General features: G+C 45.2%; 1 protein-coding gene across 1 annotated transcript in view; it reads right to left on the reverse strand.

The window, feature by feature from the left end:
• Positions 1-852: 852 nt before the first annotated feature.
• Positions 853-23368, reverse strand: part of WDFY2 (WD repeat and FYVE domain containing 2) — a 69275-nt gene continuing 46759 nt past the window's right edge. Inside the window, exons 4-12 of the mRNA XM_062020470.1 lie at positions 21799-21853; positions 13815-13965; positions 10988-11100; positions 9940-10066; positions 7932-8037; positions 4899-5000; positions 3314-3444; positions 2813-2921; positions 853-2062 (exon numbers count right to left, since the gene is read on the reverse strand). Of these exons, the coding sequence (XP_061876454.1) occupies positions 2033-2062; positions 2813-2921; positions 3314-3444; positions 4899-5000; positions 7932-8037; positions 9940-10066; positions 10988-11100; positions 13815-13965; positions 21799-21853 (924 nt within the window). The 3' untranslated portion in view covers positions 853-2032. The remainder of the gene's footprint in view (positions 2063-2812; positions 2922-3313; positions 3445-4898; positions 5001-7931; positions 8038-9939; positions 10067-10987; positions 11101-13814; positions 13966-21798; positions 21854-23368) is intronic.

Raw genomic sequence — 23368 nt, forward strand, 5'->3', positions numbered from 1 at the left:
GGAAACACTGGCAGGTGACTGGCACATCCTGCACAGCTTCATCAGCCAAGACCGCTCCAGTCATCAGAAAACATGCACAAGGTGTAATGAAAAGCCTTCCACGAGGAAACAAGCATCCAGCTTCGATGAGAGAAAGTGGGAGGACTTAGAAAACAATTAACATTCAAGTTGGAAAAAGAATCTTTTTAGTGCTGTGTAAATTACGTTTGAAAATGTGCTTTAAAATATGCTGCCTAGAGGGGTGCCAACAACAGCCTGTGTGACCAGGAAAGCCGAGGTGGCATCATTTCAGAGAAGATAACTACAAAAGGCTTAAGCACAGTTTATGGGATGTTTGTAAAGAGAATTTTCCCTGAAAATATGTAGCAGTCCTGCAACACACACACACACACATCCACTCAACCTTTACTGTGACAGCTCACCAGTCTAGAATTAATGCCATGGACTGTGTTAACCCTTTTGTTTCCTCAAAAGTGAATTACTGCTGGGCAAAAAAAGGAGAAGCTTTATTTTCTTCAGGCATTACCACTCCAGCAAAACCACAAAGCTTCTCTAGGTAGCACTGTGCCCTGTCATGGTAAACATCATGGCCTGTCTGCTTCAGAGGGCAAAAAGTAAAGTCCAAAATGGGGCAAGGCTGAGCACCAGAAATCTTGTTTCTTCTGTAAATATCAGCTACAGACCACGAGGCCTGCTTAAACGGGAGCTACAGGAAAGCCCTAGGTCTGGGCTGCAGTTTGATTCTCTGCTCCAGTTCCATGGAAGCACGTCAGCAATATCATGCTAAAAAGCAAACCAGATTGAACAAACAGAGTTGACGCTTCAGAGAAGATCCCTTTGGGAAACCAGGCTTTGTTTTTGTTTATTCATCTTCCCAAAGTCCTCCTAAAAAGGTAATTTGGGTCAATCCAAGTTTTTATACCACTTTTTATTTTTAAAAGAAAGAAACCGTAAAGTATGATGACAGGACAACGGGTGTTGTTCAGCAACATCAGTTTCTGGGCTACAGAGGAAATCAATAAAAACTATCAGCATCTTAAAAAATAAATATGACTAACCATACAGAAAACAGGAAAATCAAATTCATCTTCAACAACACAGACAGGTATAAATGCTGAAATGTTGCTGTGCAAGGTAGAGGTAGAAGTAAGCCAGACTTTTCGGACCTAGACCAATTTTAGCTCTGTCTCCCACCCCTTCCCGCCCCCCATCCCACGTGCACACTCCTGAAAGTTCTCTTGTCGATAATTTAACTTGAGGCAGCCTGTCAGCCTCATCAAACTCAAACAGGTCTGTGTGCTCCTTGCAACACTTTGAGCCAGAAAACTATTTCAGTTTTTGTAGAAATCAGTTGCTAAGCAACCAGGCCCCTAGTTTTGCGGCTGGTGCAGCAAGGAGGGAGGCAGGAAGCTGGATTTTACCTGCCACAAACCAATGAGATGCTCTCTGGGTGATGTCTGCTACCAGGGTAAGGAGAGGGTGGAGCCCTTTGAGGAACTGCCATAGTCCATCAGCTCCTTGGTGAGGCAGCCAGAGAACATGTGATGCCGTGCCCGGAGTTCCTCCACAGAGGAGAGAGTGTGCTCAGCAGAAACAATCTCCCAAATCGGTGGGCACTCGCTGCGGGGAGAGCCCACTGCCTTACACAGTGTGGTGACACCGAAAGCTCACGCGGTCAGGCACAACCTGCGAGGCCTCTGAGCAAAGCAGCGAGTACCCTGACAGTGAAATAGAAAACCCCAAAAGTGCACCACACACGGATTTTCCAAATCAACTCAAGACAACCGAAGCCAGACTGTACAAACCATCGGTTAAAAAAATACCTTCTTGTCTGCTTTAAGAATAAGTGGAAAGAGTCTTCGTGCAAATGTTCAGCCTCCAACGAGCAGAGGACGTGAGATCGTTGTAGACACATTAGTTCCTTTCTCATCTGCCGTACGTGCACAGCGTTATCCATCTTCTGCGGGATGATTAGGGCTAGGAAATCTGTCTCTTCTGTAAATACCACCACTCAAGGTCCACTGCTGCACCATCAAGACACGACTGGTGTCATATCCCACAACTGTTAACATAATAAAGAGTAGTATGTACATGGCAGTGTGTATATAGAATCACAGAAGCATAGACTGGCTGGAAGGGACACCTAGAGGTCATCTAATCCAAAAAATACATAGATATTCAAAACATATTAACATATATTTGTTATGTTTTATATATTAAATATATATAGAACTGTTAATATAATAATGAGTAAGGCCAAAGAATAAAATATAGTACATAATGTCATTCGTAGATAATTTGCTCCTTCTCTTTGCTTGAGAGGCTACGTAGCTGGAGTTAGATCCAGCAAGCCTGAGGAAGTTTGGTTTCATTTTCCAGCACTCACGTCAAGCTGACCAAATGATGTTCTATATGTCACTGTGCTTTACCTTCATGAGCCAAGCTCAAAGCCGGCCTGAAGAGAAACCCAAACTCTCACACTATATTGCTAACTTGAATGATTAACAGGCTGTCAGTGGCTTTTTTGAATGATTCAAACTTTGTTATAAACATTCTTTTAAGTGATTTCTTTTCCTAGCCACACAAACTGAGATTTGCCATGTTGTGAGACAGTCTGTTTTTCCAGTAGAAAAGCTGCAGTGAGCACTTGTCCCAGCCTTTTCAGGCAATAACTTCATAGCCCAAGACTTCCTCGGTCCTTATTTGGGCAGAAGTTTGTCAGTGAGAGTCTCTGGATGGAAGAAAGCAGGTAGGATATCCCAGAGGAAGGGGAAATGAAATATAGGAGCTAGAGCAGCCTCCTCACTCCTACCTTAATAACCTTGTCTGTCCCTGAGGTCAACAACCATCCCCTAGTTGCATCAAAGTGGACGTGAACAATATTGTGCTTGCTGTCGTGGAAAGTAGCTGTGGGCGCCCGCCTGAAGGAAGAAAGCAAAAAATCAGCAAAGAACTCTGACTGCAGGATTTTCACAGAAATGCTGAATGGTAGGGGTTGGAAGGGATCTTTAGAGATCATCCAGTCCAACCCCCTGCTCAAGCAAGTTCACCTAGATCAGGTCACACAGGAACGTATCCAGGTGGGTTTGGAAAAACTCCAGAGGAGACTCCAAATCCTCCCTGGGCAGCCTGTGCCAGGGCTCCCTCACCCTCTCAGGAAAGAAGTATGATTCTATGATTCTCCTCTTGTTGAAGCAGAACTTTCCGTGTTCCAGTTTGTGCCCATTTCCCCCCCCAGACATTCCCAACTGAGGAGATGAGTGTCTGAACGCTGTGGTTCCGGTGGTGCATGTTGGCTCAGGCCCAAACTTACTCCTCATCTGTTATTGACTCGTGGCAGCTGTCACAGACCCTCACTTCGAACTCGAAGCCCATCAGTGGGATGGAGGAGCGCTTGGAGCTGCATTTGCCGCACACAGCCTTCCCGCACTTCCGGCAGTGATGCTGCAGGGGAGGACACACGCCATCAGCCACAGCCCCAGGCCCCTGCTCGGGTCACATCGCCTCTACCAGCTCAGTCCAGCGAGAGCCAGCAATCAGGAGAGTGACTTTTCCAGGAAAAGAGGAAGGAAAGCAGCCAAGGCAGAATAAATGGAGGGGACACCCCCCCACACACACTTGTTTTCCCCTTCTCCCCCTCTGCCAAGGAGCAGCTGATCAGCAGCATGGACACTGGGAACTGGCAGATAAAGCACTGCCCAGGCCAGGTGAACTACACCTCTCCCCCTATGCTCCAGAGTGACATCACACACCACCCAGTAAGTCATCGCCACCTCCACTGTTTGGCATCTGTGGGTGTAGCTGTGGGTCAGGGCTCCTTCACTGCGTGTGGCCAGTGTTACAGGGGGAATTCAACAGGGGAGAAGGTGGAAGAAGGAAAGTCCAAGCTTCAATAGCACAGCTAGAGATGAGAGGATGGGACAAGGAGCTCCACTACACACTCAGATGTGACCCAGTTGTGTCCCAGCTGTGAGGCATCTGCCACAGGGCTGGGATCTGCAAGCACCCCTATCCCTGGGAGCCTCACTTTAGGGACATGGGGCATGACACCACCACTCAGCAGCACATCACACATTAAAACACCTCCAGGTCAAGGTAGGATGGGGCTACATTAGTGCAGGGTCATTTTGGAGTCCTGCCCCAGCCTCTAGGTATGAACATCTACCATCAAATCATCTTGGTCAATCCCTTTGGCCACTTTCAGCCCCAGAAGCACTAGTGTTTCTGCATTTTGATGCCACCCACTCTGTGCTTTCTCATGCCCTGGCTGTGTGGGCCTGTGAGGCTGCCTCGCCAGCTGCAGGAGAGCTAGGCTCTGCGGTGATGAATGTTACAGAAAGAGGAGATGCAGCTCAGCTCTGTCCCAAACACCTGACTTAGCTGAGCTCCACAACAACAAGCCTTTCAGTATTTTTATGCTCCTTTCCTAAAAGTCTGCGATTCACAGCCTTCTCCTGCTGAGCACAGAAAGGCAGCAGCATGTTCCAAACAGACCAATAAGCCTTTCCAACACAGCCTGAGCAGTTACAGATGTTTACCCAAGCTGATTGGAAACAGCTTTGGTTCCAGCACAGTCTCCAAAAGTCAGCTGCAATTTTTTTTTCCTACAACACATTCAACTAACAATAAGCAAAATCTCACATGGCTAAAGCTGTGGAAGGCCCCAAACCCACTGACTCAGACTAAGGTCTATTATATCCATTTGCTACTGGAAGTGGTTAAAAAAACAAAAGAAGAAAAATAAAAAAGTGTGCTCCTCTTGCTGACAAAATCAAATCCAATAAGAGGGGAGCTCACAGTCCCACTGTTGAGTGGAAGAACAAAGCACAGATTCTTAAGGCCTTCGGGGAGAGAAGCCTGTTTGCACCACGCTAACACACCAAAAGACCCATACAAACCTGCCTGAGGCCTATTTTCTTACTGTCCCACATTTGCTTGAAGTTCCAGAAGAAAGGCTGATCACATTTTTGACAGGAGTCACTGTCCAGCCACTCAGGGGTCTGCAACACACACACGTAGACACAAAGCAGGAATGAGCAACGAACGGAAAAGCTTCCAATGGAGCCCAGAGACAAGACGAGAAGATATATTGGGATGCAGTAACATGGACAACTAAACTTGAGTAAAAATCTCCATTTTCACTGAAGAAGCCATTCTGAATGTTCCATGGGATGTCTTTTTTACCTCAGCTCTCAGCCTTGAAGGACATGGGAGGTACCTGTCTCATCAAAATCCTGAAGCACAGTTTGACTGTAAGACCACAAAAACAACCCAGGAATGAGCAAACATCCCCGACCTCTCCATGTTTGGAATTAAGCCTATCAGTATTCTGTCCTGTCTGGACAGAATTTGCCATCTGCTATTGCCTCTGGTGGGAACTGGGGGCAACTCGTTTTTCCCATAGCCAAGCTACTCATCCGAAACAAAGGGAGAGGTATCTAAAATGCTGGGAGGAAAGTGAAATTCTTTCAGTACTGTAAGAGGTGTTCCTGCTGTCAAAGGTGTCTGTGCTACAAAACACACGAAGGGGTAAGAAAGATGATATTTACCCAAACAAACATCAAAAACTCAAACCAGCTCTTTTCCCTGCTTTTACAGAAAGGTGATGGAAGGAAGGTCTTCCATTTCCTAACACAGTGTGTAGCTCTGAACTCACACTGTGGATGAAGCAGGTGGGAAGATGTAAAGAAAAGAAGGCACTTCTCTCTTGTGCAGCCAGGTTTTGCTGTGTGAAACAGCACGCACCAGACGTTGTGGGGAGGCTCAGGAAACACCTGAAGTGGCAGGGAGGCATGTGAAGCAGGCAGTGGATTCTCTCTCGTATATTTAAGTCTGCTGACTGTTGTTTTTGAGCTGCTGTGGGACACACGGTGTGTCTCCCCACAATATTTAGGAAACCTTCTGTGGGATGTGAGGAGCCTGAGTCCTAGTTCTTGACTCCTCCCCAGCTGGCTGTTTATCTGCCTATCCTAATCTGGCCTAGCAAATGCAATATTCCTTTCCAGCAGATGACTTCTGCTCCTTTCTCTATCCCACTGGGACAAGAGCTCAGCCCTGAGCAGGTGCTGGCAAGAGGGTCCATCCTGTCCTCACAGTGGGGCCAGGAGAGGCCTGTCAGCGCTGCCTCAGGACCACTGCAACACGTTCCCATCAACCCCAGGGCATTAAATAAGCACTAAATAATGCTTAATGCTTTGTGAAGAACTGTCATTAGCAAACTGCAGTTGTCTCATCAGAGCCACTAGCTTCTCACACACTGCAATTTAAAATGGCAAGAGCTACAGCTGAGATGAAGAATTACAAACAATACAGAAGCCGGGCAAAGATAAGGTAAAGCTGATGGAGACTCTCAGCTCCCAGCATAGCTTTGACCCCTGTCCATAAAGCAACTGCTCACTTCAGCATCTTCTGCTAGTTACTCTGAAGGCAGTTCATTCTGCTGAGGCAAATCCTGGTCTTTTCTACCCGTAGCAGTCTCTCTGTTTAATGCCTACAGATTTTTATCTGCCTGTATAAGTGTTCATCTCTTACACATCTGAACATTAGAGATGAAGACGACATTTTGCTCCTGACAAGTAACTGCTTTGTAGTCAAATAGAAACACAGCTTCTCACATCTTTGGATGCTGTCTTCTTACAGCTTTTTAAAAGCAGAGATGAAAATAAAGAAACAAGGGCTAAAATGGCTTTATTCACTTGTGCAGCTTCGGAGATGTGGGAAAACCTGACAGCATCAAAGTGAGTACTAACGAGGCATCGAGTGGAGAAAACCCTTAAACAAGGGCAAAAATATCAAAGCCAGGATCCAGAAGAAAATGGTGTGGGACCCCAAACCAAGGTTAGGTATTGAAATCTCCAAGGTTCATGCTTTGGGGGTGCTTTAGCATCATGAGCACCTTACTGTCCTACTGATAACATGAGCAAGCCCACATAGCCATAGTCAGAGAAAGCAGTGCACCAGTCAGCACCTGCTGCTGAGTCCTCATTTAGTTAATTACATTTCTCCTCCACTTTTTAAATCAGCCTTCTTGCAGCACTGCTGCCTCTTCTGACAAGTCAGTCTTAACCCTTTCTGTAGCCTGGCGAAGGCAGCAAATGAAGGTTTTCATTTCTGCATGTTTGAGTTGCAGCAAAAAGGAAACATCTGTTGGGAAGGAGGAAGCCACTCTGCCTTCGCTTCACTTTTGGAGATGATGAAATAATTGGCCATTAGACTAGCAATTAGAGAGACACAACTGGAATGCTAATTCCTATGAAAAGGGGAGCTCAGTTCCTGCATATTTTAGTAGTTTCTTCAAAATGCCAGGGCCTCCAGCTGCCCCGGGGTGCCTGTCTGCACCCGCTTACGTTCACTGGCCGCGCGGCACAGAAGCTCTCAGGAGCACAGGGGTGAACGAAAGCTCAGTCTGGGTTGGAAAAGTCATCATTTGCCTCACTTCTGTGTGGTCATACCAAAAGGAAGCAAAGATCAAGCAGTGGGTGAGATTGAAGCCCGAGTTAAACATCTTTTTAACAAGAACAGGATTGCAGGTTTCCAGAAACGACAATGAGCTCTCTTGTTTTGTTTTCTTAGAAACCTCAAATAATTATCAATCTATCCATTCTCCTCTGAACTGATCACATTTCCCATGATGTTCTGAAAACCAAAGCGCAGCGTCTCACAAAGCCCTCCTCAGAGGCTGTCTTTCGGAGCAGTAATGTAAAGGGTAAGAGCCATTTAGCAGCCTACTCCCTACACATTTTCTGCCAGATAATTTCCCCTGCACCATATTATCAAAGGCACGGCATAATTGCTGCATAACAACTGGAGCATGTCCAAAAACATTTTTAAAGCCTGGAATGATCTCGTTCAGGTTGAAAGTTGCACATTTTAGAAAAGCCTCTTCTTTCCAAGACTGTTTCAGACCAAATCAACAAGAACTGAGTACCTACCTCCTGCCTCTCGACATCCATGTTCCAGACGACGATTCCCCCATCCGCACCGCAGGAGATGAGCTGCCGAGTGTGGTGAGCATAGGAGAGAGACTGAACCTTATCACTGAAAAGGAAACAAGATAGTTACTAACCAACCATCTGTAGCTAGTACACAAGTAAGAGTAGTATATGCAATAATAAAGCAACATAAACCACTTGTTTGCCCATATGTTTCCCTCCCTCCCTTACTGTACATGGCATCCATTGGATGCAAAACAGCCTTTGCTGTCCAGCTGGGACCAGAACCAGATTGTTTTTCCATCTACAAAAGCAAAGACCTGTCATAATAACTGCTTTTGCTGCTCCTGAGGTGGGAGGTCCAAGCTGTACCAGGAAGGCTGAAGAGAGCTGCAGCTCCAGGCCTCTCTGAAGGCACATCTGAATGCATAAACGCAGCCCCAGTAAGGTACCCGTCTGTCAGAAAGTCAGTAATAACTTTGTTTTCATAAATCTCTGCAACATCTAGGAATACAGCACTGAGGAAATACTGAAGTTTTTCTTTCTACATTAACAAACATGGAGAGTTTCAAAAACATTATAGGAATCACTAAGTTGTTTCTAAGCCTTCTCAAGGTAAGGTGGAAGACTTAGGTGCTTCTGCTGCCTCCTTTAAGGACAGAGTGACACAGGAGAAATAATTTAGCTTAACCTCCCCCAAAGCTGGCCTCATTCTTTCATAACAGAAACAAAACCCAGCCTCATCTCAAGCTATGCACAATCTGGGAAACAAAGACCACACAATACTGTTAGAGGAAAAACTCCAAAGTTAGGGAGAGACAGTCACTGAGTGTAGGGCGACTGGAAACAACCCTCAACGTTTGCTTTTCTTTGCTGCCACCGCTGCTCTGGTCTCCCCAAAGGACTTTCATGCTAACACAGTTGCTTGTGTGTCCAGTAACTCCCCTGGGGAGGGATGGGTTTAGGGGACAGTTTGGTAGCACTCAGCCCATCTTCCTAACACCCACCCGCTCACCCACACCAGTGGCACCACCAGCAAAACATTTCTGGAGTCCCTTCAGGCCACACTGCTGCACAGTGCCAGCCAACAGCCACATCACAGATTAAGATCCAAAGGCTTTTTAAAAATTTTTGTTAGAAGAACTGATTTCTACAGCAATAAATCTAGCAGCAGTGCATTAGCAAGTGTCACTGGTAGGGTAAGAGGGTGATCTGGGAATTTCAGTAAGAGCTCTGCAGTGCTTTGAAATCCCAGCGGCACCCAAATCGCTCAGCAGAGTGCAGCATCACTCAACAGAAACGTATGAAATCATTAGACCAAAGCCATCGTGGGATTTTGCTTCTCCAGACTGGAGCCTGACACACGTCTCACATTTACACACTCTCAACACACTGAAACAGACTGGTGGCACTGCACATATTAAGAGGCTAGGAAGTCATTGCAACTACAGCCATTCTGATTTCTAATTCAACATCCAGAACAGGCTCACTCATCTTCAAAGATATATGCCATGCTATGAAAAGTGAGGTCTGTACATGCAAAGATGAAGCCTCTTTGCATTCAGGAGATGGTAAAAGCACATTACACAGATATCAAGCTGCAGGGAAGTGCCACGGAAAAGGCATGGAGGAAAAAGGGACTAATTATCCAAGGCTGATGCTCCCTCTAGGGGAATGAAAGACCTTGACACCTAAAAAGTGAGGATTTCCCTGCAGCTTTTCTCATCTGAGGACTCTTCTCTCCAACAACAGTGCAAGGTCTGGTGTAACACATCAGGACTATAGATAATGTGCTTTCCTTCACCATCCTTTGCCTCTCAAACCAGTCTGTGGGGTACACACTGAAAAACCTACTATAAGCAACTTATTCCTGTTGTATCTGGACCATAGGGAGTCACACATACAAGATCAAGGCTTGTGAAGGCTTTAACCTTTGGGCTGTTTCCAGATGTGGCTTCTGCCTTTAGCTTTTCTCCCATAAAGGCAGGAGGAAGGGCTTTGAACGTACTTATGTCCTTGCAGCTCAATGGCTGTTCCTTTTCTTCCTCCAATATCCCACATTATAATGGAATGATCAGAACTGCCTGAGAATAAAACTCGGTGTATCGGGTCCCAACAGAGAGCAGTGACACCACCTGAAACAGGAGATGCACACAACAGTCATTTCATTACAGAAAGTGGAAGACATGGATGTAGCTAAATGTATATGTATAAAGAGACAACCAAAAAACAAGAGAGTGGTTAAAATGCAGGTCTCTAGCAAAGGCCATGCAGCCACTGTGCTTGCCAGTTAAAGGCTAACAGCCTAGAAAACCTACTGAAGTCCCATCCTGCTCTTCTGTGGGCAGAGGGCACCACTGTCATTCACACGAATGACTCCACTGAGCAGTGAAGTGTGGTAGAAGGATGGTCACAGTGGGACTACAGAGCTTTTCATCTCCATCATTCCCAAGAGATTAAAAGAGAATCAAGTGTGGAATATTATGGGCATCTTCACAGTATCCTAGCACAAGGCTTGAACTACCTTGTGCTACCATGTCATTGAGCTATTAGTGTTCAATCAGAGAGGAGGGATACAGAGAGAAACACTGAGGAATGACCTCAGCATTTCTTCTGTCAGATGGCAGGATTATATCTCAGAGTTGCTTTCTTTAAAGTGTGATGGGGCACAAGCCCCAACAGTGAAACAATCAGTACCTCCAAGATATGCCTGTTCCACTTAGGCAAGAGTGCCTACCAATATGGGATTTTCCTTAAGGAGCATTCTTTTCCTCCCAGAAGTATCACAACTCATTCTAGTCTCGCTTTGATTTAATTAGCAGCTACTGATTGTGGTGGCTTTTTCTTCCACAGAAGTTTTTCTGATTTGAAGTCTGATGGCTCTTGTTTTTACCAACAAAGAATAAACTTCCCTGAGCTGTAGTGACAGTTTAAGGTCTATCTCCCTTCCATGCTATGCACTGACATAAGCCACTTTGTGTTTTGTATGAGAGTCAAACCACCATGAGACTGAGCACAGATTAAGAACGAAACTGGGTCTCCTCCTGAGGCCTTACCTGTGTGTCCCTTAAACGTTGTAACAAGACTGCAGGACTCTTGCTCTAGTTTGAGTATGGTCACTTGTCCAGAATGGTCACCAACAAACACATGCCGAGTTTCCACATCAAATCTGATGGGTAAATGCTAAGGAGAATACACTGGGTATACAAGCTTTGCATTCTTTTTATGACTTAATGCTTTTAACACAAGGGTACTGCAACCATGTGAATAGTGTTCCAGTCTCAAGGAGGTATTCAGTGCACTTTTAAGCATCAAGCTCATACTTGTCCTTATTAATAGCACAGTTTCCCTGAGTAAATCAGAAAGTGAGAAAAAAATGAGACTGTTCCAAAGGACACAATTTGTGGGTTTGTTATGAAACACCCTTGAAGTAGCCCTTTACCATGAACATAGGAGTCAACTCCCTAGGACGTCTAACTTGGGTGCCAGAGTTGGATGGTATCTACTCTCTCTTTACCTTTCCAAAAACGTGCAATATAACTTCTACTAGTTTCCTGCTTGTATTGGGTTTACATGACAAGGTTTTTGCAGCAGGTGGCTTCTGTGAGAAGCTGCTAGAAGCTTCCCCCATGTTTCATAGAGTCAATGCCAGACAGTTCCAAGATAGACCTGCTGCTGGCCAAGCCCAAGCCCAAGCCCAAGCCCATCAGCAACAGTGATAACACCTTTGAGATAACACATTCAAGGAGGGAGGAAAAAAACCCCAAACAACATCAACCAAAAAAAGCACAATAACAGAAGCCAGAGTGAGCAGTGAGAATACGCGAGAGCAAAACTCTGCAGTCACCAAGGTCAGCAAAAAACGAGGGGAGAAGATGCTCCAGGCACCATATGGTGAGATAAGCTCTTCCCCTGCAGTCCATAGAGGCCACAGGGGAGCAGAGATCCACCTGCAGCCTGGGGAGGACCAAAGCCGGAGCGGGTGGATGCCCAAAGGAGGCTGTGACTCTGTGGGAAGCCCACAGTGGAGCAAGCTCCTTGCAGGACCCAGAAACCCATGAGGAGAGGAGCCCACGCAGGAGAAGGTTTGCTGTCAGGACTTGTGACACTATGGGAGACCCACACTGGAGCAGTCTGTTGCTGAAGGACTGCATCTTGTGGGAGGGATTCCCATTGGAGCAGCTTATGAACTGCAGCTGGTGTGAAGGACTCACGTTGGAGAAGTTTATGGAGATCTGTACCTTGTGGGAGAGATCCTACAGTGTAGCAGGGGAAGAGTGTGAGGAGTCCTCTCCCCAAGGAGGAAGGAGTGGCAGAGACGATGTGTGATGAACTGACCACAACCTCCATTCCCCTTCACTGCTGAGTTCAGGGAGGAGGTGGAGAAAATCAAGAGTAATGTCTGGGAAGAAGGGAAGGGTGGGGGGAAGGTGTTTTAAGACTTGGTTTATTTCTCATTATCCTACTCTGACTGAAAATAAATTCATTTCGCCAAGCTGAGTCTGATTTGCCCATGACGGTAAATGCTGAGTGACCCCCTTGTCCTTATCTGGACCCATGAGCCTTCTGTTTTATTTTCTCTTCCCTGTCCAGCTGAGGAGGGCAGCAATAGAGCAGCTTTTATGGGCATCTGGCATCCAGCCAGGGTCAACACTCACTTCTTCATTATAGTTAAGTTTACTAATACAATGAAAGTGTATTGTTTTATGTCTTATTTGGGAAAGTGTGAGCTGCATCAGGTGCATCACACAGTCTATTCTAAACTGAATAAAATCTGAACCCATTCAACCACCTAACTGGGCAGGTTCTGACCTCTTCAACTGATTTAACTCCACATTCAGAGTCCATACTGGATATTTAAGGAGCAGCTGCTTAGCGGTGATTTTATGCACACATTTGGGGTTAAAAAAACGCACATTCCTGCTGCTGACAGCTTTTTACAATACTTGCCAATGATTCCTCCTTCTCTTGCCCTCCACCAGCATGATCTGATGACCCAAATTAAAGTGTCCTCAAAAATTCTGAATCACTCTAAACAGTCTGTTCTCTGGAGAGATTTAGGAAATACAGGACAAATTCCTGTATTACACATTCAAAAGAACTTATCGTTTAATTAGAAATTAAGTTCAGTCTTTGTGCCATTTAGACGGGCTGAGTGAACAGATGACATAAGGCAAGTTCAGTTCAGATAGTACTTTTGAGTCAGTCTCACTTCCCATGAACTAGCATGAGGCACATGATCTATACCACGTACACTATGAGGCACTAAAAAGTGTGTTTATGCTAACCCGTTTTGAGCCTTAGCCCTCATACTTTTCCACTCCCGTTTTCAGTTGCAATACAGCTGAATTAATATTTCTTCTATTGTGAGGCAGCTGGGGCAGCTCTAGGTAAATAAGCCACTTGAGTGCCATTTCTGGAGTCGTTTACTCTTTAGTTTCCCCAAATTCCCAATAGTGGGCTGCTCCAGAGTGAAGGACAAATGGTCGTTATTTTATCCTGAAGTCACATAATTTTTACCATGTGCTGATCACCAATCTGTTCACCAACCTACTTTGGTACTGGTAATTCTTAGAAGAAAGTATGCACTGCATGTTAAAATGAAGGCTCTGTCCACATTTATTAAATCGCAGACCACAATAGGTTGCAGATCACCCATTGTTTTGCTCAGACATGCTCAGACCTAAATATGCCACTGTGCATTAAGGAGACAAAGCAAGGAGAACCGACCGTTTTGAAGATTGGCTCTAAAGAACAGCTTCTCTCACAAAGCACTGCACCTTTATAGGGCACAAAATCTGGAGGTCAGCTAGAAAAACAAGCTAGAAGGGCTGTTTGAGTGCCAAAGAGCAGAAATAAACCCAAGAGCTCAGCAAAGGATACTGCAGGCCACAGGCACCCGCGCTGGTGCGGTACCCTCCCAGGCGCTGGCCGCTCTCTGAACAGTGCCACGTGAAGTGCTTGTCTTGCCCCGTGCTTAACACCCACTCCATCTCCAGGACAAAGAGAATCATTATGACTCTGCTCTGATGAGCTGAAAATGAAGCAGAGAGACATACATATATATAACCATGTTACACCACATACATATGGCATGAAAATCACACAATATCACATTGTGATATCACACATATAATCACATTGTAGAGAAGAACATGGGGCTGGAAGACCTCTACAAATAGCAGCTGCACCCAACTTCTCCACTCCTACTGCCCTGCTTGGCCTTCCCTAGGGGAGAAGCTGGGGTTTAATAATCCTGTTGACATGAGCTACCATGCAAACTTGTAAGGTCTCTGCTCTGCATGCTCAGCATTTGCAAAAGAGCAGAAGCAAGACTTTAATTCCTTCCATGCCTATTGCAGTCATTTATCTTTTGCAGTAGCATGTCTTCCATCATTGTATCATCAGCCAACAAAGCTGCCATTGTGGAAAGGACTCGAGACTCTACTGAAACCTCTTTTGAGCTGGTTTTATGACAGCAGTGCAGATGCCTGTGCTGCTGCTGCTCCTGCTGTGAGATCTGATGGATCTGGGCTGAGGACTGTGATGCCCCAGCAGAAAGATGAGTTATGGCACAAGCACAATGTTGCACCAGTGGGACGTTACAGTGTTGCACATAAACCAGCCAGAATGGGGACTGGAACAGAATACAATAAAATAAAATTAAAAAAAAGGAAGAAAGAGATCACAGCCGGGCAAGATGAATAAAACAGCTGAAGGAATAAATTTCTACTGCTACCTAAATAAAGCCATCAAAAGCTCTTCATCAAAAAAAGGCAACCCAGACTTGTACAGAGACAGCTTTTTGCACAAATGACCAGTAGGCTTGGCCTGAAGTGCTGATTGAGCTAACTCCTTAATAAAACAAGTGGCTGGAAAGACATGCAGAATTACTCCCAGCTGTAACTTACCAGTGAATGCCATACTCCTCAACTGACAGCCCTACTTGTTTAGTGCTGTTCTGAGACCCAGCAACATGTGTTGCACAAAGCAGGCTGGTTGTATTTGTTTTTGTAAAAGCTGACATGCTGGAAAGATTAAATATCTTTGAAAGCTTAAAAACCAGCCTGAGATCTCTGTTTGAAATGCAGAGAAATTCCTCAGAACAGTTTGGGAAGATTGATTGCTACCTGCTCTATACAAACATACAGCACAGATGAGAGCTGTGCTCAAACTCTAGGAGGGGGAACTAGCTGTAGCAAAAAATAGGAGGCTTGCACAAGCCATAACCTGCCCCTAATCCACACTGCTTTTTAGACACAGGTTCCCTGAGAAGAAAAGTCACTAGACGCATTGACACAAGCTGACATAACCATGCTGGGCCAGTTTACAGTGTCAGACACAAACTTTGCCCAGATGCTTTCACCAACAGAAGAGCTCAAATTTTGACTCTCCTTTACATGCACTTTTAAACTCCAGGCTTGTAATAAGGATAGAAGGTCACTTGAGCTCTTTTAGACAGACCTTCTCTCCTCTCACCTTCTAGATTTCCCTGGGAAGAAATTCAGTCATGCTATGGGTGACTAATGCTTATCCTTACCTATCTGTTGCTCTCCCCAGGAGCACCTGCATTAGTTGGTAGAGCAGTGCACTGCAGAAAGGGCCATGATGGGATGCATGGTACAATAAGCACCTGATGGGCTCCTATACATGCCTCAGGGGCTTGTGTGCTCCAGCAGTGCTGAGGACAGGCCTGTGCACCTCCACAGATGTGCAAGCTGGCTGAGATCTGGCTGTTCAAGGACTGAACCAGGAATGTTTTCTCAGCACACAGCCACTGCTACTGCTAGTGTTGGCATCCCATGATTTGAACTGGCTGTAAGGACAGTTGGCATCACCCAGCTTTCCTAAATCTCCTCCTAAAACTTCTTCTAAAAGGCAAGGCTTGTACCTTTTGCTACAACTACTGCCTGTGGGTGGTGTGACAGCTCTCTCTGGCAAAATACTAAGTAAACACTAAAGAAATGCATACATGCTAAGAGGTGGAAAGGGTGCCAATGACAGCTTTGATTATCCTTCATCCCCTAAAAGAGCTTTCCATTCAACAGTGTTGTCCGCCTTGGAGTGTTGCATGTGTCAGCTGGTGCCATCGAACAGATGCTGATGGCAGAGAGGAAAGGAGGACAAATGCAAGTACAAAGTCATTTGTCATTTGGAGGGAATGTGACCCATGTAAGGCTTTAAGAAGCAAAATGTGAGAAGGTTGAAAGCTGATAGTGGAACAAGCAAGTGGGCCCTAGGATTAGCACAGGTTCAGGGTCATGAAGCAGCAAACATAGATCTAGTTCTTTATCCATGGAAGGTTTGATCGACATTTCTGTGCAGAAAAAAAGTGGAGCAAACAGTTCAAAGATGCTCACTGCAACAACAGCAGGATAGAGAAGCAAGGACAGGTGGTGATTGTGGTTACAGTACAGGAAAAGCCATAGCAAGTACCAGGCAAGAGCAGATCAGTGTAAGCCAGCATGAGGGCCCATGTGCAGGAGAAGAGTATGCTGTAGAGAAGGTAGAGAAGCAATAGACAGGAGAAGGTCTATCTGCTGCTGGAGAGTGGGAGGAAGCAGAGAGGCTGCACTCCTGCTATGAAAGAGTAGGTTGGAGGGAAGATGGAAGGGCCATACCTAGAGAAAAGCAGCAGCAGGCAGGAGGTACATGCTCAGACATCAGCAGCCCAAGTGCAGGAGAAAGGATGGTCTGTGCTGTTGGTAAAGACAAGGTCTGAGAAGCACCATGGCCATGTACAGCACAAGGCAAGAATCTGTGCTGGGGAAAAGGAAGAGTTCCAACAGCAAAAAAGCAGCAGTGAACATAAAAAAGAGAGGTGGAAGTTAGTAAGTAAGAAATAAAAACTTGGCATGTGCAAGAATAGGGCAAGAGAAGAGGGTGTGCATAGAGGAAAACAGAAATAAGGGCATGGTGTGTGAGCTGGCCTGAAAGCAAAGAGACAGGAGGACAGCCCCAAAATGGGCAGACTACCGAAAGCATGGAGCAGGAGCAGGCCTACAAATCCTGCTCAGCACAACAAGCATGTGTTAAATATATGTAAAGAAAAAATAATTTAAAGAGCAGGAGCTGTTATACCATCCAGAGAGGGCATGGACTCAAAATGTGGCAAGAAGGCACAGCTGGAAGGAGCGGGGTGGAGAAGGCTGTGCAGAGCAGGAAGCAGCCATGAGGCAGGACTGGGCTGTGAGGGGCTGGTGGGGGCTGGAAGCTGAGGCTCCTGAGGGCAGGGAAGGGTTTATTTGACACCCATACTCTTGCAGGAATGCAAGGGGCTGCTTAGGGAATGAGAAGGTTGCTATGGAGTGGAGGTTATTCATGCTTGCTGTTGGTGCTGTGGCTGAAGAAGAAGGGACGGTGATGGTTATAAAAGATTGACACAGAACAAAAAGTCTCATTTCCCAGAGCGTCTCAAACACCTGCACCACCCTTCCCCAGTCAAGAGAAGGAGTTTGCACCTGTAGGAATCCTAACACCGTGACATCCCCAATCTCTTCATTTTGATCCTTTTAAGAAACGGAAGATTTTGCAACTTCAGACACAGTGTGACAGCAGAAGCTCCAGAGAGCACAGCTAGCCAGTGCCAGGCCCCTGTACAACATCAGACCTGGCTGCAGACCACTGCTAAGCCCAGGGCGCAGCCTGTGCACGTGCTGGCATTCTCTGCCACTAGCAGATCATTTGGCACACACACTCATGGCCTTGAGAGACATGATTCATGTTCTTGAATCACAACAGCAGCTCCAGCTACTTATAATAATACCTTGTGGGCGCTGGGAAAGGCGCTACTTTTGAGAGTGCTGCTGAACATTTACAAAGCTAGTACGCATAAAATCAGCCAGCATAGCTAAGCTAAAGCCCCTTGGTAGGCTAAATAAAACTATGTACTCCCCCTAAAATACTTTTTTAAAGAATATGGAGGCCTTACTTGAAAACTTTAAACAAAACTAATGCTTTTTAAAAGTACAACTTTTAACAATTGAACCACTAGACAGCCATGATACCCAACAGACCTACATGTTGCTTTTTAATGACGATTTTCCCTTCCCTGTCCCAGGGCTTTGCCAAAATGCTTGTGCCAACCCTCATACCTCGGTATGGCCATGTGATGAAGGTGTGGTACACAGGTACAAGACTGTGGAGGGGAGTCTTCCTGAACTAGGTGAGGAAGGTTCATCTTTGTTGGATCATCACATATCTAGCAAAGGACTACATGGCTCTTCCCTGCAATATTCTCCCAGAGAGCACAGTGAACTGGACTGGAAGACATTCAGAGAGGTTGGGGAATTATTTGAAAACCTTCAATGGAGGTTTCCAAACCCACCTGGACACGTTCCTGTGTGATCTGATCGAGGTGACCCTGCTTCAGCAGGGAGTTGGACTAGATCTTTAGAGGTCCCTTCCAATCTCGACCATTCTGTGATTCTGTAGCATGGGGCTCCTTCCTCCTTGCTGTGTCCCAGCAGCACCACTGAACTCTGGCCTCAGTGATGCACCCAGTAGGTCCAAATCTAGTGTCCTGGATGGAGGTCACTGTAGCGAGAGAAGCATGGAAGTACCTCCTGCTGCACCGTCTAGGAAACTGGGAACCTGCTGGGAATGGCAGGAACCCATGGCTGGAAGCAGCTCCCAGAGCATCTGACTTGTGTGACACTTCAGGGAGCACTGCAGATCCCCAGTATGGGTGAAGTGGAGCTCAGGGGTGTGGCAGGGGGCGTGCTGGGCTCCCTACCACCCTGCTGTGTGACAAATGGGGAATGGACAGAGGAGGCAGGAGTACTGTACCGTGGAGCAGCAGGCAGCCCCAGGTCATTGTTGAACTGCAATCAGTAGAGAATCTCTGCTTTGTTTTCCTCCCCTGCACCCTTAAAAAAACAGCCTGCTACAATTGCCTCTCGAGACTTTGAGTGACACTCTCCAGTACAGTTGAGACGAGCTGAGATCGTCCCTGGGTTGCTGTAGCCTACTCAGTGTCATGTCATTGCTGGTCTGGACAGAGGAGTGGCCCAGTGCGGTTTGTGTAGCTCAGCATGGGTTGCCAGCACTGCTGGTAAGCCAGGCAGAGTGTGTCTTTATGCAGAAGCTCTCCTCCATTTCCGTGTCCTGTCTGGCTGTGCTGTAGAAGCTGTCAACTGCTATTTCAGGGAAAGTTTCCTGCTGAATCTGAATGGCATTTCATTGAGTCTAGTCCATCCTGCAGCAACTAATTGGGGTCTGCCTTCCCTCCTCTCTGGTCACCATCTCCATTTGCAGCTTCCTTAAGCCAGCAGTTGGAAAGACTGAAGAAAAAAAAGCTTCTCCAGTAGTACCTGAAGGCATATTTTTCTAAACCCAAACTTTGGCCTATGTGCAGAAAGCAGAACATCAACCATAAATGCTTCTTTAACCCTTGTGCAAAGGGGATTACTATACAGATACCCACCCATACATCAATCTGGGGGATCCCAGCAGCCTAGGAACACCACACTTACTTTCCATTCCCAAAGCCAGGGCATCTGTACACGGTCACTATTTTATAAATTGTAACAAACACAGTTTTCATCAGCTAAAACAAGGAAAAGATCAAACATCAAACTCTGGCAGTGAGGGAGGAGCAGAGGACTGGAGCTCTGTGTCCCTGAGGGACACCGTGCCCCTGAGGGGACACAGCAGCAGACATCAAACACATGGATTTAAGCCTCTGAAGGCATATTGCTGTCAGCAATCACCATGGGTTTGAGCTGGAACTGATATGCTGCCTATGCTGGACACACGTATTCCTTCTCTTGACCTAAAGTCCACAGATTTCAGATACCATCTTCTAACACATCCTTACAGGCAACTTCTAGAGAGTGCAGCACAGGTCCACCAATATGATTAAGGGACTGAAACATCTTTCCTGTGAGGAAAGGCTGAAGGATCTGGGGCTGTTTAGTTTGAAGAAGAGGAGACTAAAGGGGGATCTCATTAACACAAGTATTTAAAAGCTGTCTCTCAAGAGGATGGGGTGGCACTTTTTCTGTTGTCTCCAGTGACAGGACAAGGTGTAACGAACAGAAAGCTGGAACACAGGAAATTCCACTTTAATATGAGGAAAAACTTCTTTCCTGTTCAGGTGACAGAGCCCTGGCACAGGCTGCCCAGGGAGGGTGTGGAGTCTCCTTCTCTGGAGGTTTTCAAACCCACATGGACATGTTCCTGTGTGACCTGATCAAAGGGAACCTGCTTTAGCAGGGGGTTGGACTGGATGATCTCTAGAGGTCCCTTCCAACTGTGACTATTCTGTAATTCTCTGATCCTCTGAGAGTCCTGGCACAAAACAACCAGAACAGATAAAAAAATCTTCCCATGCTGAGACAGACAGCCTAGGAAGGAGGCAACTCCAGCTGGGTTTGTGGTCTCCTGCAATGCTCTCCAGCAGCATCATGTCTGGCATACTGTAGCAGAAGGCCATGAGAACAGCTTTTACTTTATTTTAGTTTATTTTACAAGAGCTGCTCCCCAGGTGGACTACCACAGTCAACTGGCTATTCTGCAAGATACACCTTCTGCTCTGCCAAAATTTTCAGCCTTTTCCCTGAAGAGCTCACCAAGAAAGGTGGTCTCACACATATGTTGTTCTACATATGCAGGACACTTTAGCTCACCCCTTCTAGGCTGTGATAGGTCTGCAAGATTGAATCCAAGCATGCAAATGGATGAGCTAATAACAAAGGGGGCTACAGAACAGTCAAAAGGACAACAAACGTTACATATAAAACTTAGATGTGTCAAACTGGTGATTGCAGAGCAATCACAAATGCGGATACTAAAGAACGGTACAGTCAGACTGCAGCAATCTTATTGAATATTCACACATATATTTTATTGTTATTGGATATTTCTGTTCAGTTTTTACAAGCTAAGAAAAAATCCAGGCATTCTGGCTTAATTTTACAACACATCAGGCATTCATGAAAGAGCTGAAGTAAAACACTAAAATGCCAATGTGTGTTAACTGTGCTCCACAAAAATCAAGATTCTCTTCATGCCTTAAAATATAAATATTACAAAGTGATCCCCAGAGTCTCCACTTAGAGATTTAAATTATCCTCTCAACCCTTCAAGGTATAAAACACAAGCAAATACATAGTTTAAAACATATACGAGAAATCTCAAACCAATATGTCAGAATCTTCTATGTAGAAACATAATACTTATCACATAACATGATATCATACTGTAGACTTTTAGACCACCTCTTAGTCTAACAGTCAAAGAGGTAAGAATAAATTGTCAGATGTATTGGTTACATGTATATGAATACCTGTCCCAAGCAGAGTGTCCTTTAGAGGTTTTACAGGGATAAATAGCTTGGTTTCTTAAAACATCATGTTAGTGAATGCCAGAATATCACTAGAAAAGGTATGGATTAGTGTTTCTTGACCTTTTGGTATGACAGGTGTTCACTGATAATCAGATTACTGAAGTTGGCAGTTACTAAAATATAGCCAGAATGACTCCAGAGGTTACAGTCCTATATGTCTCAACCCTAAAAAGTGGGTTAGATTCCTATGTTGTTTCATCAGATACACTGGGTTACTAAAGACTAAAAGCCAATACTCCTCTACCCCAAATGTGGTCTGGATTTTGAACACTTTGCATCTAGAATGATATTCCAAAGGAACATTTAGAAGGAAAACCAGATCACAAAATAGGTCTTTAAAAGTATTGTAATCGCAAACCAAAGCACACTATTGATCTATGGATAAAAGCAGCATTTACATTTGTTTAAAAAACAAAAATCAACCACTGTAAAGGAGACTTCTCTCCATTCACATTTCTAAAGAGAATATTAAAAAATTAATAACAATATAAACCAGTTAACAAGGATCATGGTTCTTACCCTGGTAACTTTTCACTTGTGTCATCTTGTTGTAATCTTCTGATAAAATGAATTCCTAAGGAAGGAGAAAGAAAAACAAAATAAATGTGCTTAGATTCAGAGTGTTTTCATTTGAATTCATTACCAAGGTAAGCTCTTCCTCCCTTGCAACCACAGCTTTCTCTATTCTTTTGCTAATTTTGAGTACTTCCATCTAAAAACTATTTTACCTATAAAGTGGCCTAAGAAACAACATCACAAGTGCTTCTGAACAGAATAGTGGAGATAAATGAGAAACTATTAAAACAGAAGTCAGAAAAACTGACAGAAGTGGCTGTCTATGAGCAGAGGTATTATGAAATGTGAGACCCGGGATCTGGCGCATAGCAAACCCCTACTGCTCAGGATTGCCTGGGCAGAAACCTGCACATGTACACAGCTATGCATACACATGTGTGCACATGTAGTATAGATGTGTATCCATGCGTGTGCATGCACTGTACCCCTACCTGAATGCTCATGAAACTCATGAGCCCCTTGAAGATGCTCAGCCCTAACTAGGTACCAATGATCCATGATGGGAACACATTTCATGTTTCTGTTCAAACAGTCTCTCAGTGCTTCAGACAAACAGAAATCCAGACTCTCCTACCTCTCTTGATTTATTTTATCCCACTATGGGTTAATATTTATTCTGGTATCCCAGATGCAGACTTTTATGCTTTGCTCCTGCTCTGTTGTTGCATGGGACAGAGAGTGGCTTAGCCCAGGCTGTGGCTGCCTGGGGAGAGATGCCTGGTGTCACCCAGCTGGGCTTTCACCCCTACGGGGTCTAGCTCTGCAGGCCTGCTGCCTTGGTGCTGCTCTTTAACCACAAATACAGCTTTTTCACCAAAAAAATGACAAAAACAGCAGCTAAGAGACTGCATGGCAGCCTCGGGTCCTGAAAAAACCTCATGTGGTTAAACTGACTGAGCACCATGGCTCTTGCTTTGAAGAGGAGAGTTGCTCAGTGCTGCAGAAACACAGTGGCCACAACCATACTCCTGCAACATCTCTCTGGAGGAAGCACCCAGGCAAAGAGCATTCTCTGTGGCATGAGCACATGAATTAGCTTTCAAACCACTGCCAGGTATGTACCCGTGTACTCAGAAAAACATAAAGAAAAACCAAGCAGTATAAAACCACATCTTGTTAATAATTTATAGCAAACTATACAGAAACTCCCTGAGCTAATCTACCTAAGGGACAGAAGAAGTAAACTCTAACTTATTTAATACAAAATAGGGGAGGAAAGCAATAAAAGAAACATTCAAACAGAAGATAAACTAAATTTTAAAGCATGCAGTTGTGAAATGTTCATGTATAAGCACTGCCAAAAGCACTGTGCAACAGTAGAGAAGACTGGATTTCAGAAGCCAACAGACTATATTTAAGGCAAGCCAAAAGAACATGAGAAGACATTCTAACCACCAAAAAGCCAGTATTTACCCACAATTTCCAAACTGGAATTAAAAAAAGAAAAGTCCCTCTGCACTTTCTGTGGGATCACTGTAGGTAATCTGTACCATTTTCCAGCACCAGGATTACC

The sequence above is a fragment of the Colius striatus genome, chromosome 1 (assembly GCF_028858725.1).
Source record: "Colius striatus isolate bColStr4 chromosome 1, bColStr4.1.hap1, whole genome shotgun sequence".
NCBI classification, from domain to species: domain Eukaryota; kingdom Metazoa; phylum Chordata; class Aves; order Coliiformes; family Coliidae; genus Colius; species Colius striatus.